The 14531-nt window shown below is 48.2% G+C and overlaps 1 protein-coding gene across 1 annotated transcript in view; it reads right to left on the reverse strand.

The window, feature by feature from the left end:
• Window positions 1-6542, reverse strand: part of ALK (ALK receptor tyrosine kinase) — a 303252-nt gene extending 296710 nt beyond the window's left edge. Inside the window, exon 1 of the mRNA XM_059468016.1 lies at window positions 6443-6542. Coding sequence (XP_059323999.1) covers window positions 6443-6542 — 100 coding nt within the window. The remainder of the gene's footprint in view (window positions 1-6442) is intronic.
• Between the last annotated feature and the right edge of the window lie 7989 nt (window positions 6543-14531).

Consider the following 14531-nt stretch of genomic DNA (forward strand, 5'->3'; position numbering starts at 1 on the left):
GAAGTCAAACTAGAACTCAGTTCTTGCAGCTGCCTACTGAAGTTCTTTGGCCAAAGAAATGCCTGTAGTTAGAAACTTGTCTGAAGTCAGTTTGAAGCCAGCCACCAGCTTTGTCTACTGGGTACACTTAGAACATTCAGCCACTTCACAGATCCTGCTTGACTAACAAGGGAAGGTGATTCTCCTTCACTGCAACTGACAGAGTTCACAGCTTCTGGAAGTAGGGATATCTAAGTCCTACCAATGCTGCCACAGGGAATTTCTGAGTAGCCATGCTAAGCAGGGTAGTGACAACCATGAAGCTACTTGGCCATCTCAGTCATAAATCAAAATACTCATGTAAATTAGACTTTAGTCTCAAAATGTGTTTCTTGCCTAAATATTTAAACACATAAATAACCTCCAACCATTCCAACTTGTCATTTTAAGCTTTCTGACATTTATTGTTCGCAAGAAAAGAAAGGTCAGACTTATCAAATCTGCATTTATGCTTCCATGACATTTTTCTCCAACCAAATCTTTCTGAATTAAAGAAGCAAGACAAATGTGGCACATTTCATAAAGGACCTTTCTCAGCCCAGCACTGCAGTCTCAGCAGCCATGTTGAGTTCAGAAGTGGCTTCCCAGGAAACAGATGCTGTTGCTCAATGGATAAAAGAGATGTGGAAAGCAGGCAACCTGAACTGGTGTTTGCTATTAGGTAAATCACTTGTGCCAAAACCATACATCTCCTAGTCTCAGTACCCTAGTTCTGAGTAGCCCAAGAGGATGCTTTGGTGTGAGAATTAGACAGGAAATGTCCAGGCACAGTGTGGAATTTGCTGCTGTTTGGGAAGCAACTTGGATTCTCAAAATATCATCACTCCAATGGAGTTAGCACTGATGTATCCAAAAGGTGGGATCTTCTTTATTAACACAAGATTCACTTGGAACTTTGTAAGTGCTAAATCCTGCCAGTCTCCCTTCAACTCTTCTACTTCTTTTGGCTAATTCACAAACATTGTCAGAAACACACATTTTATTTCCTATCATGTAATGTTTGGGTGAGATGTGCAGTGAACCAAATGACCAGATTACTTCAGGATCCAATTCACTCAGACACTGCAAAACTGCATTTGATTTTGAAGAATGCCTCTGCTTTTGTATAATAAAGCACTTAAGTTTCCCTGTGCACTTCTTTACTGTAGATATTTATTCCCTGTTTTTAAGGGTGTGGAAATAAAAGCACAGCAAGTTTAGAGAAAACATATTTTTTCAATGTGCCATAAATGTTCATTCAAACATAATAAATTGTTACTTGTGCCCCTTTTGGTGTTTGTTTATGGCTATTTTACTGAACATGCTTATGAATAAGAACATTCATAAGAACAATAAGCCTAAAAGTAAACAAAATTTGCAGAAAACAGATCTAGAAATCATAAACACATTGTGCATAATCCTGGCTCCCGATGAGGATCAGCAACACCACAAAACTCTGGGAAAACAAAACCATGTGATCACATCACACTTTCCATAAACCACTCAAAGACTGAGCATAATTTATAATATTATCTGTCAAATAATCAGCAACAAATTTGCAAATCCCAGTGGCTTTACTGTGAAAGCCTCATGGCTTTGCAAGCTAAATTTTTGTGGTCAGCATGGACAAGGCATCATGACTCTAAAGACTCATAAGCCATGAGTTTTCTCAGTGCTGATGGAGTAGGAACGTGACTTGGACAGGAACAAGCAGGACAGCAGTAGGATCAAGGATCATACTGGCCACAAAGCCAGGCAAATCCCATCACTAGACAGTTTTCTCTTCAAGAAGCATTTCCAGTTCAAGAAGAGTTCACTATAGTGAACTGACTATATCCACATTTCTGGAGAGCACCAGTGACTGGAGGTCTAGAGGGAAGTGCTTCACACCTAATAGGGCAGGAAAGCCTGAGAAAGATGCTTCTAAGCACTCACACAATTCATTGATTTAGCAACTGGTAATCCACAGGAAACCCACTGGTACCACTGACAACCCAAGGGTAGAAGAGGAAAGCCTTGATTTGCACTAGTTCATGTCCAGAGCAAACTCAGGTGCAACTCATGCTGTCTTCAATCTTTGGACTGGCAAAGCACAAAACCCCAGCAAGGAGCAAAGCCACTTGCACTACAGCAGAAACCCTTCAGAAGCCTGATGGCAGTGCCTCAGTCTTACCAGCAAGTTCTGCCACTGCTTTATCAGAAGAGCAAGATCAGATCTCAGGTGTGGCACACAGCTGAGGGTGAGAGAAAACCAGAGAGCAACTGCAAAGTGACCAATATATTTTACCAGTTTGCTGCTCAGTATGACACAACTCCAAATGGTATCCTTTGAAGGCAGCAAAACAAAACCAAAATATAATGAAAAATATAACTAAGAGACCTTGATAAAATGCTGGTACCTCTAAAATACACAGAAATAACTCTGTAGACTTCAGCACAGTCAGATCTCAGCTTGGAGCTCGGATTTTCATTTACAACATGTCCAGTTTCAAAACCACATTCTTATCTAGTCTCAAGTTCTTTCTAATCTTCAGGCAAAGGGTTCCTCCTGCAAATGAGTTCAGGTGTATAGTAGCAGTCCCCTAAAGATGTAAAGCCTAATTGCCTCAGCATTATAATAGCATTGGTATGTAGTGAATGCAGACAGTTTCAGGGAGAATACATGTGGCAAGTTAATAAAATTTTAGATGAAGGCCACAGTGCAGGAGTAATATTTCGCCTAGCCAGAGGATGAAAAGTTATGCATTGCTATTTAAAAAATATAATTGGAATGTTAAATCTATTTCATGAATGAAAGTACATTGACCTTTAGAGGAAAGAATGACTCATTTTCAACCCTGTATGCCCCTTCTTAACATACGCTTCCCACCTCTGCATATATAAGTAGCAATTAATTTTCATGGGAAGTTATTTTATGGCCATTTCAGCTTATTAAATTTCCTGGGTAAACTCACAAGAAATCTATTTAGCAACATTTGTGGCTCAGGTGCCCTATAGTGAGAGAACTGGTTACCTGTGAGGTTAACATGAAAAAAATCCAAATAACCAGTGCAGGGTTAGAGTGGAAGGGCTCTTGGATTATTTCCCCCAAGAAAGCTCAATAACCTGTCCAGAGTACACTGCTACAGAGACCCACTGTGGTTCAACACCATACAGCAAATCCTGTAAGACCAGAACTACAGCCAGAACTGTAATGTTCACACTGGCTGTTCAGTTCCCCATGGCAATGTGCTGGTTTTCATTAGATTCTTTTGGGAAAGGTTTCCTTGGAGGCACAGCAGAGTTTCCAGTCAAAACCACAGACAATGAGAGCAAAGTCAACAGCAACCTGGTAGTTGAGAGGAGATCTGGACCTCAAATCCAGGAGATCTGCAGCACTGCACTCCTGTCCAAGCTTCCTTCTCCCTTCCTCTGCATTTCTTGTTGTGTGTCTTTCACACAGAAAAGATTCAAATAATTTGGATTTTTTTTTTATCCCAGAGAAGCACTGGGAGAAGGCTAAGAAGGCAATACTAAGTCTGAAAGCATTTCCAAGAGGAAAACTTTCTTGAATCCAAATTTAAAAAGGCCAAGCTGACAGAGAAATGGTAGATGGGCTGAGGTTTGGTCCTATTCCAACTGAATGCAAGTTCCATGCAGTTTCTCTAAATGGAAGCTTCTTGCAGGATGCTCTGTTCCCACAAGGAAGAGTGTGAGAGAAATCTGGCATCAAGAATATATGCAGGAGAGCCTTGTAGAAATTCAAATTTATGGCTTGTCTGTTGAACAACAGCTGCCCATAAGTACATCCTTTACTAATTGTTCAGTAACAGACTGAGACAAAGTGCTTTATGCTTTGTACAAGCATGCTCTTAAAAAAGGAAATTATTCACTCCAGTTAAATTTTTCTTTGAGCCAGCAAATGAAAGTATAAGTTAAAGAGAATAAAGCATTATTTACAGGACTCTGTTGTCACCTCTAAGGTCAGTGGGACTTCATCCATTTGCCATTTTTTCTCAACCTAAAATATAATTCATACTCCATTCACGTGGAGGATAACATGGTGAAAACAATTTAGCAAGGTAATTATACATTTTTCTGGGAAGTACTGCAACCCTGTAAATCTCTAACAGACAAGAGGAAAAACAAAAGCCCGGTATGCCAACATAAGTGAAGCAGTTTTCCATTGTTGATGGGAGGATTGCGTTGTTTGAAATCCATTTCCAATTAGCTTAAGCAACGAAGGAAAGGCTCAGCAGCCTTAGGAAGGGCTTTAGCTAAGCCCTGTGCACATTAGCTGCAATGGTGTCAATAACTGCTGGAATCTGGCAGGCTGGAGGAGGCTGTGTGTGCTGTTATCACTGTGTCAGCACATCCTGCTGTCGGCAGGGCTGCACAGCACCAACCCAAGCCTGGCAGTGACACATGGTGTTCACACAGGCAGCACCTCAGCAAAGCAGGAGGAATGCATTTCCTGATGTTGTTAAACAAACCACGTTACAAAAGCAGGGCAAAGCCATAAACAGTGTAACTGTGCTGAGGAGTCACTGCTGGAAAAGCAGAGGTGCAATTCAGAAAGAGACCAGGATTTTTACAGAGGATTATGAACAGCTGCAAGGAGAAGTTACCACTGCAACAGAGGTAAAGGAGGTCCATATTCCTTCCCTCTTCTCCTCATTTTCCTGCCTCCTCTGTGACTGACTTTGCATGACTGTGTTGCAGTAAGAATAGCAGAGCTTTCTCTCCAACATGATTTTACAGGGGCATACCTTCCTACTGATCTGGAAAAACATGCATTTCTCCTCAACAGTGAGACAACAGACAAAATAAAGCCTGTGAGTTTTCATAGCTTTGGTTAAAGCTCCACCTGCATTGTATTCACATCAGAGAACCTGCTAGTTCTTATGTATGCCCTTCCCTCAGGTTAAAAACACACCTTCATCCTCTAAGAAGACAAATGCATGCCCTCAAGCTCCATCATTGCTGCAAGTACCTGAGTAAAAATGGCATTTGCAACTAAGGCTTCACTGCCCGAGGAGATCTGCAAATCGAAACAAGTGCTAATCACAACAAATTCCCCAAACAGAAAGAAAAGGAGACAGGAGGGTTTGGTGTCTTTAATTTTTAATTATTCTTTCTTTAAGGCAATGTAGCAAGGAGGGGGGGGGGGGTGCTGGCCTCACCTAGCCACCTTGTGGTGGACAGCACCTCTGTGCTATCCCTGCCAGATCCAACACGGGAAGAGCTAACCTGGGTACCCGACTTTAGCCACAGCTGCAGGACTTACTCACACACAGCCTACCCTGACAATCAGCTTTGGTTTTCATTTCAGGCAGCAAGGAAGGAGATGGGTTCCATTTGTAGTTCTTCAGAAGCTTATCCCATCTTTTCAGATGAGCATCAAAAATCAGTTGCTCCAACTTTGTATTCAAAGCCCAGCAGTGACTTCTCCCTCCTCTTGTGAATTTATTGAAGTGTATTCTGTGGTCCATTAGGTAGGTGGCTACTCAGGGACACACCATTGACTTCTACAAAGCTTCATAAAAGGTACCTGACTTAACTCACTGTGACAAATTATTTGGACCTGCAGTCCTCTAGGTATTATATTCTTCTAGTAGGAAAGGCTGAATCACAGCTTCTGTTAAAGATACAATGCACACACAGAATGGAAATTTCTCTTGATCACTGGCCCACAAGAGAGTCCTGATTTGAGATAAAGGAGCTGCCCCAAACTATGGCTGTCAATCACCACCCACCAGAACCAAAATTCTAAGCCAGGTTCTCTCTTCACACGAGTACCAGTGCTGCATGAGCCTTCTCATATGTACAACTTCATGTACTGTAGCTGATCGAATTCAGTTCACTAAGGATCCTTTGGGGTTTTAAAATGTCAATCAGCCCTTATATTTAGTGTTTAAAGAAGAGTAATAATATTAATATCAATATCCAGTAATAGAGATAGTAGCATTAATGCACAAAATCGGGAGCCAGACCCAGCTTTGGAGATGTTTGTGCTGTTCCCTGATCTGCTGGCACATAACCTTGAAAACCCTCGCAGCACTTTGAGGAAACATCGCTTTTTAGGATGATATTTTTTAAGTTTCAAAGAACCTGATTTTGCTGTCCTTCGACTAATGACACTTTAACCTTCTAGGTCTTCCTTGCGGCTTTCTAGCACATAGGAACTCTTGGCGTTTCGCAAAAATCCCTCATCACTTTCAGTCCTCCTGGCCCCACCAAAGCGCTTCGATACATTTCGCACCGGTAAAGCGCAGCCCTTAGGGACAAGGCGCGACTGCTCGGGGCGGCAGCATGCTTCCCGCACCGGCGGGGCTGTCGGTGCCCGGGACGGCGCGGGGCTCTGGCCGCGGGGAGGGCGCCCGGCACGGCCGGGGCTCGGCGGGCGCTGCCCGGCGCGGTGCGCGGCATGCAACGCACGGCTCACCTGCCGCGGAGACGTGGAAGAGGAGGCGGGGGCGGGCGGCGCGGATGGCCGCCGAGAGCCCTCGCTCGCTGCCCGGGAGGGCGCCGCGGCGCTCGGGCATCAGCCGCACCCGCAGCCGCCCGTCGCCGGCGCGGAGCCACCAGGCGAAGAGCTCGGTGAGGTTGAACTCCAGGTGCGCCCCGCCGGAGCCCGGCGGCGGCTCGCCGGCGCAGCCGTCCCGCACGGTGCCCTCGCCCACCTCCAGCACCAGCTGCTTGGCGCGCCGCAGCCGCCGACCGGCCGCGGAGGGCCCGGCGGGGGCGGCGGGCGGCTCGGCCCGCGGCAGCGCCCCGCGGGCGGCGCGGAGCAGGGGCGCGCAGTCCAGGCGCAGGCGGCACCGCGCCGCGGCGCGCCCCGGCGGCCCCAGCACCAGCTCCCGCACGTAGGTGCGAAACAGCGAGGGCACCACGAAGTCCATCGCCAGGCTCCTTCTCTGCAGCCGCGAGAGGCCGGGGGTGTCCCGCGGTCCCGCCGCCCCCGGGGCCAAGCTCAAGGCGAGGCAGGCGGCGGCCAGGAGGCGGGCGGGCAGCCCGTCCCCAGCCATGACCGCGGGAGGCCGGCAGCGCCCCGTCCCGCGCCCGCGGAGCGGCGCCGGGGAGCGCGGTGCTCTGCGCACGGAGCTCGGGGCCGCCGGCGGCCGCTCCGCCCGGGGCCGGCGCTGCGCGGGCTTTGCCGGCTCCAACTACCCGCCACAACGCAGGCATTACCCAGCCGGCGCTGACGTCACGGCCGAGCGCGCCCCCCAGCAGCCAATGGCGTCCCCGGTAGCCCTCATTATGCAAATACACGGGGGCGGGGCGGGCGGAGCGTTCATTGAGGAAAAAAATGGCCCGGCGGGCGCGGGAGCGGGGCCGGGTGCGCGACCCACGGGACCGGGCCGGGACACGCGCGGCAGCACCGGGAGCGGGGGCGGGCACGGCACGGCAGGGCACGGCAGGGCAGCGGCCCATTGCTCCCCCCAGGGGGGCACCCCGCAAGAGCACGGCTGGAGCCGCACCCCCACATGGCCCGGAGGGGCTGGGGGCGGGCACCGGGCACAGAGCCCGGCTGCCACCCCCGTGTTGCGGAGGGCTCTGGGGTCCCGTTCCCCGCCTCTTCTCTCTGTGCAGGCAATGATGGACATACCTGTGCGCTGTTCTTCCTTGCTTCCCTTCCCTTCCCTTCCCTTCCCTTCCCTTCCCTTCCCTTCCCTTCCCTTCCCTTCCCTTCCCTTCCCTTCCCTTCCCTTCCCTTCCCTTCCCTTCCCTTCCCTTCCCTCTGTCCTCCCCATCCTTCCTTTTCCTCTCTTCCTTTGCTGTATTCCCTTCCTGGCTACCTTCCTTACCTCCTTAAAGGCTGACGTCCATAAAGCAACCCTGCATGTCTTTCCCCTGTAGAGAAAGGAAAAAAAAAAAAAAATAGGAGAAGCGAGAAGTAGGGAGGGAGAAATCTTAGAGTATAAGTCATTCTAAAAAACGGATCAAAATTCTTCCATTTCTGCATGAAAACAACAGCCTTAAGAAAGGTTCATGCAACAATTTCCCCTTTTTTACCCTTCATAAATACAATTTAATTACTGTAATTACATTAGTGCTGTGCCTTAGGATAGCTAATCATAACTCATTCATATTTCTGGAAGTTGCCTATATGAATTAATGACTTATTATTATCTCTTTAGTTTGATACTTAATGCATGTATATTTTTATAATCCAGGTACTTTAACTATATAATCATTAGAGTGCAATTATTCTGTCGTGCAGTTATTCTTGCGCTTATATCAAATTAATGTTAATATACAGATATTGTGGAGCAGAACCACAGTGTAATGCCTCCATAATTGTAATGCCACAGAGTGTAATTGCAGGCACAATGCTAGAAAAGGGAACCATGATCTTTTCTCTACAGAAGCGTTGAGGAAAGAACTTCAGGGCAATTGCTGAAGGATTAGTTAAATAATAAGAGTTTATACCAAAAAAAAGCCACTTCTGTGCTGTGTTTAGGCTCATACAGGTGAGCTGATTCAAAGCTCATCCAAGAAGCTGGCATTTCTCTGGCTGCAAATGCTTTGGACAGAATTTTGCTTTACCCCAGCTCTTCTTATTTCAGAGCCCTCTAGATCAACATGTGGAGCCTAATCCCTTACTTTTCAGTTTTAATGACCCTGGGTCTCAGTCTCATCATGACCCACCTGTAGGGTGCCATCCCTGGCTTTAGGGCAGAGATGCCCTGGCATAAGTCAGGCACTGTAGTGCTGGATGCACCAGTGTCCATCCCAACACTGACACCAGGGCTGTGCCACCTGCAGCTCCCTGCCTGCCTCTCCTCTCTGCACCCACAGCTCCGCTTGGCCCTGGGGCAGCTGTGGGTGCTGAGCAGCAGGAAGGAGGCACTGGCAGAGGAAGAAGAAGAAGAGGAGGAGCAGGAGGAAGGCAGTGATGAGGATGTGAGGATGGGACCTCCATCATTCTCATGTGGCCCATGGGTTCCTGCAGTGCCACTTCTGGGTTAGCTGTGTTGCTGCACCCCATGGTAGGGCAGGAGAGGTTCCCAGCCATGCACACACCGCTCAGGGAATGATCTCTGCCTCCCCTGGCAGGGAGCTGATGGGGACATTTCCGTGTCCTACATCTTCTGGTCACCTTTTGGTCCCCAGCTGGGAAGGGTAAAAGGTGCTCTTCTGCCCTGGCAGCTCAGAGGGAGCCGTGGCTCAGGCAGCACCTCTGTCCTGCCCCACCATGGGCCTTTTTCCTGCCCCTGTGTCCTTTCCCACAGGGCAGGGCTGTGCAGGCACATCTGCCCTTGGGCTGGGGCAGCAGCAGGTCCTGGCACTGGTTCTCCTCTCTGCATCTCCCTGAAGGAGCTGAGGGTGGGACCATTACAGGGCTCAGCTGGGAAATGCTCCAGGAGCAGCCAGAAAGGAGAGCACAGCTCCCCAGCTGGGCAGAGGTGCCCCTGTGTTTGGGGCTGGTGTTGAGCACAGCTGTCTAAGAGGAGAGGATGGGCAGCTGAGGGCTCATCCAGCTCTCTCCCTGTCCCTTCCCACTGCACAGGACAAAGGGAGCCCAAGTGACCTAACTGCTAAGTGTCTAATCCCTGGAGAAGGAGGTGAGCTGCTGCCATGCCGTGTCTCTGCTCTGGGCTGTGTCCCTGAGCTCTGCTCCCCCAGCTGAGGCATCACTGCTCCCCTCTTCCACTCCTTGTCCTTTACCCAGTGGGGGATACCTAGTGCCAGGAATCTGGAGAGGCTGGCAGAGGTGAGGATGGCTGCCCTGTGGCTGGGCTGGGGTGCCAGGGATGTGCTGCTAGTGGAGGGAACTGGTGTGGGAATGATGAAGGGTCTGTGGTGCCTTTTGGCAAGCAGAGGGATTGGAGAGCCACCAGGAACACCAGCATGTCCTTGCCAGTGGCACTGGAGGAAATGCTGTTGTGCAGAGCAGAGAGCCCAGGAGGGCAGAGGGTCCTTGTTCTGCCGTGCTCAGGCTGCTGGGCTGGGTGGCAGCTCCCCAGTGCCCCCTCTGTTGTGGGGCTGCTCTGTGAGCAGAGCCTGGTTCTTGCAGGCTGATCCCAAGCAAGAGCTTCCAATGGCCCTGTCTGGCAAAGGAGGACAACTTTGCTGCTCCCCAGGTGAGTTTTGGAAGGAAGGGCAAGGTTGTGCTCAGCCACTCACTTGTCCTGTGAGTGTCACCATGCAGCGACCCCAAGGGAGGACATCACCTGGACAAGCAAAGACTCCTGTTGTGTGGTAGTCACTGGATGCAGTTCTGGGGGAACAGAGAGCCTCCAGAGCTGCCCAGGGCTTGGAGGAGGGCTGCTGGGACAGGCTGTCCCAGTGACACATCAGCTTTCACGAGTCTCCAAGCCACAGCTCCACCTGCCAGCTTCCTGCCTGTTCTGTCACAGTGCTCAGCACAGTGATGTCCCTGAGGGGCTTTTGGGATCTGTGGAGGTTCTCTGGTCCAACTCCCCTCCTTGAGCAGGCTCACCCAGAACAAGCTGCCCAGGACAGCTCATCCACTGGTGGCTGCAGGAGTCCAGAAAGGGATTTATTTCAAAGCAGGACATTTATCTTCCTCCATCCTTTGTAATTACCAGTGAGCTGAAGTTGAGTGGTTGCTTTAGTGCCACATCAGTGCAGTAACAGCTGGAATGTAAAAGAGCCAAAGGAGACTTCTGCAAAGGTCTCTGAGTTCCTGCAGGTTTTTAACTATCACTTCTCCTTTAGGCATGGCATTGCCCAGAATCTGCAATTAAAGCAGTCACTCAGAATTGAAAGCTGTTCTTTCTCTTGGACCTGCCTTAATTCCAACATCTTGGGGACTGAAAGCTGGCACAGCAGGCCTGCCAGAGACATTCCCACAGCTTGGCTGGTGTGCACCGAGGAGAATCTGTCTTCAGCCATGTTCCAGATTGCAATGCAAGATGTTTTCTATTACCATCTGTATGGCAGTTGTCTTTTGTCAAGTGGGCGGTTTGACTTAGCTCTCTCTCTGAGTGACCACAATCACTCCTCCCTCCCGAGGGGACATCTGCTGATAACAGCTATTGAATGTCACTGCATGACTGATGAGAACTACAGCATCCCATTGGGAGATGCTGCACCCAGAGGGAGGAGCCAAGCATTGCTACCTGGATATAATCCAGAGGTTCTGAAACACCAGCACAGCTTCTCCACTGGATTCCCCAGAGGAACAGCAGCTGCCTCTCCTTCCACTGGATCTTCAGAGGAAGAATGCATCCTTCTCTACAGGATCCCTGCTCCAGCAGAACCACACCTGACACTCCAGGACGACTGCAGCCACAATTCCAATGGGACTGCTACCAACGCCCTGACCCACAGGGTGTCAGGGTGGGTTCTGACTCTGTCAGTGCTGTTCTAGTGTACTGCATGTTTATTTTACCATTTTATTTTTCTTCCTTATTTAAGAACTGTTATTTCTTGCTCCTACATTTTTTGCCTGAGAGCCCCTTAATTTAAAATTTATAGCAATTCAGAGGGGTGGGGAGGGTTTTACATTCTCCATTTCAGGGGAGGCTCCTGCCTTTCTTAGCAGACTCCTGTCTTTCCAAACCAAGACAAGCCACCATGGTCATGTCCGGGGAAAACAGCTTGTGTTCCTCACCAGGCCCTTGAAGGGAGAAAAGAGCAGCAATGCAGACACAGCATTTGTCCCAAGCCCAGGGCAGCAGCTGCTCAGACCAGCCCACCGTGACTGACTGTGCTGCTGGGCCTGCAGGGGCTCAGGGCACACAGGATTGAACCTGAATTACCTCCATGAAACACAGCTGTCAGGAGCCTCAGTGCATGAGGACCCAGGAGCTGGTCAGGGAAACCACTGACCCAGGACATGGAAAGCTTTCAGCAACTGTGCCTATGTGCCACATAGACTGGCCATGTGCATCCATTTCTCTTTAAAACTGTTCTCATAGAAAAAGAGGGTTTCTCCTGAAAAAGACTTTTCCTGGGCAAGACACACCAGGGAGGGTTTGAGAGGGAGCAGAACTTCCCATAGCACAGGGAACCAGATGTACAACAATTTTTTTTCTTGTTTGTTTGTTTGTTTGTTTGTTTTGGTGGTGTTGTTGTTTAATTAAAGAAGAGGATGCAGGGAGAGCCATGATGTTTGTTATAAATTCTCACCAGGCTGAAGAAAGCCACCAGGCCATGGGTCAGGGAACTCTTGTAGTTCATTCAACTCCAGCAGCCAGCCCACTACTGAGACTCAAAAGGTGCCAACTAAAGAGCCCTTAAATTTCTACAATAGGCTTCCACTTGTTGTGTCTAAGAAACTTTTAATTTTTTACTGTACACTGCCATAAACTTTCAAGTCCTCAAAAGAAACTTCTCAAAGGTGCTGGCTCACAAGTCACAAAACACATCCACAAGCTCCCCATTCCCACAAGAAACAGTATGGAATATGGAATAGAAAATTACAGCTGTGCTTTGCCCAGGCAAAGCAAGGGAGAAGAGAAATAAAGGTGGAGAAGAGGGAACAGAGAATATCATCAGTTCATGCAGATGGTCCAGAGCTGGGGCAAACAGTGAAAGTGAAAGAGAGGGGGGATGTTGAAGCGAGGGGGAGAACGACCATCCTATAATGCATCGAACTCCGAATTTATTGATCGATCAGTCACTTTAAATAACAGTGTTAATTAACTTCATGCATATTCCAAAATCCAGGTTTACGATAGGCTAACAGAGAAAACTCTAACCACTCCTTTTGTTTTACAATACCGTTGATTGTTTACATCAAACAAATCCAGTGTTCTCACTGTGATACGAACGGTTCTCAAAACTTCCATAACTGTTCCCAGGGTGCCATCTTTTCCCAGAGAGGATGTTACCTTTGTTATGGGAAGACTGCCTGAGAACTTTATTGTTTATGCAAGGATGCCTGAGAGAGACTAATTGTTTATAGAAGTCAGGCTGGAAACTGCTTTGAAACTGCTTCACAGCTACCTGTTACTTTTCTCTCAGCTGCATGGCTTCGTGGCCTTTTTCTTTAAGCCATGCTTGAACTAAAGCTCCCGACAGGGGGAAAAAGAGAGTGAGGGGCTCTGACCCAGTACCTTTCATAGTTAAGATAGTGCATAGTTAGCCTCTTATCTAAACCAGGTTTTTCTCACCCTTTTGTTCACACATGCACAGGCAGCCCTTGGAGCCATCCTCCGGGGAGTGAGCCCAGGGTGAGAGCTGAGCACAAGTCTCCAGGCAGAGCAGGAAGATGGCTCAGCTCAGCACTGCCCCACCTCCCCAGGACCTTCTCTTCTAATCACAGCCTTTCTGCCACGACAGTCACAATGTTGTATTATGCCTGGTGCTTCACTAGTCCACAACTGCAAACAAACTGAAGTGCCTAAGTGCTGTAACACAGAATCCAGTGCAGAAGGATTTCAAATCGATCTGTATGCTTCTATTCCTTTGAGCTCAGATTACTTACTCAAAATAAATGCTAAGTGGACTGAATTAATCCTGTGCTCCTGTCTTTTCATTCCACCTCTTCTTCTGCTCTAGTGGATAGCTTTATAAACATGCACAAACGTGCAGAATGTCCCTGGACTGGGAACCACATCCGCAAATCTGCCCTCTTCACCTTGTTCTTTTGGACTCTCATACTCTGCCACAGTTTCATGTGCTACTGAAAATGTCTGTTATTGCAGATTATTGTATGCCAGCCACAGGAAATGTTCTAAAAATCTCAACGATCAGTTTCTTATGGGCTTTTTTCCTGCTTGCACAGATCAATCAGATTTCCATCAAATGAATCTGCTGCTGTGGGAGTTCTACAGGTTTCAGTTCTCAGTATTTTCCTCTGGGATTCAATCAATTTGAGTCTAATGCTTAGGCTCATTTCAGTGATTAGTAAGTCTCCTATTGAGTGTAACTGGGTAGATCCTGGGCACAGTTCAGATTTTCAACTAATGTACAGAATAATTTGTTACAGATAATGTTGCAGAACAATTTAATTGATTTCTTTATGCTCACCATCTTGCTGAGATAGACCATGTCTGCTCAAATTTACTCTTTATTTTGGAATTTATATGGGCACCTCATTGACCTCTCTCTTAACTAGGAAGTTAAAGCTGGCCCCAGTGATAAGTCAGGCTGGCCTGAGTGGAGCCTTTGCACTCTGATCTTTTCTGAGAATTAAATAAAAAAATGTATGGTGGCACACCACAGCCTTCTTACAGGCTCCCCTTTCATATTTCTGGATGATATTACCTGGAGTGGAATCAGCTACTCTAATATTTAAGACCCTTCCTTCTCTGCTATATTTGCCCCCCAAAAAGCTGTTGTTCAGGAGAGGGTGTTATAATGTGCCTGACTTCAGCCCCTGGGAATTTGCTTTTGGTCAGTGTCACCGGTGCAGGCACTGTACACACCCAAGGGGCTCTGCCACCTGTAGAGGGGATGTTCCTGGGGACAATATGGAAAAAACCCTGAGGTGCCTGGAGACAGGACAGCTGGGAAGGTGACCTTTGCCTGCATTTGGGTGGTGATGCAGCCTTGAATGCCTAAGGCACAAATGGCACTAAATGAAATAAATCTGCATGAGCTTGATGAGCAAAAAT

Source organism: Ammospiza nelsoni, chromosome 3 (genome assembly GCF_027579445.1).
Source record: "Ammospiza nelsoni isolate bAmmNel1 chromosome 3, bAmmNel1.pri, whole genome shotgun sequence".
NCBI classification, from domain to species: domain Eukaryota; kingdom Metazoa; phylum Chordata; class Aves; order Passeriformes; family Passerellidae; genus Ammospiza; species Ammospiza nelsoni.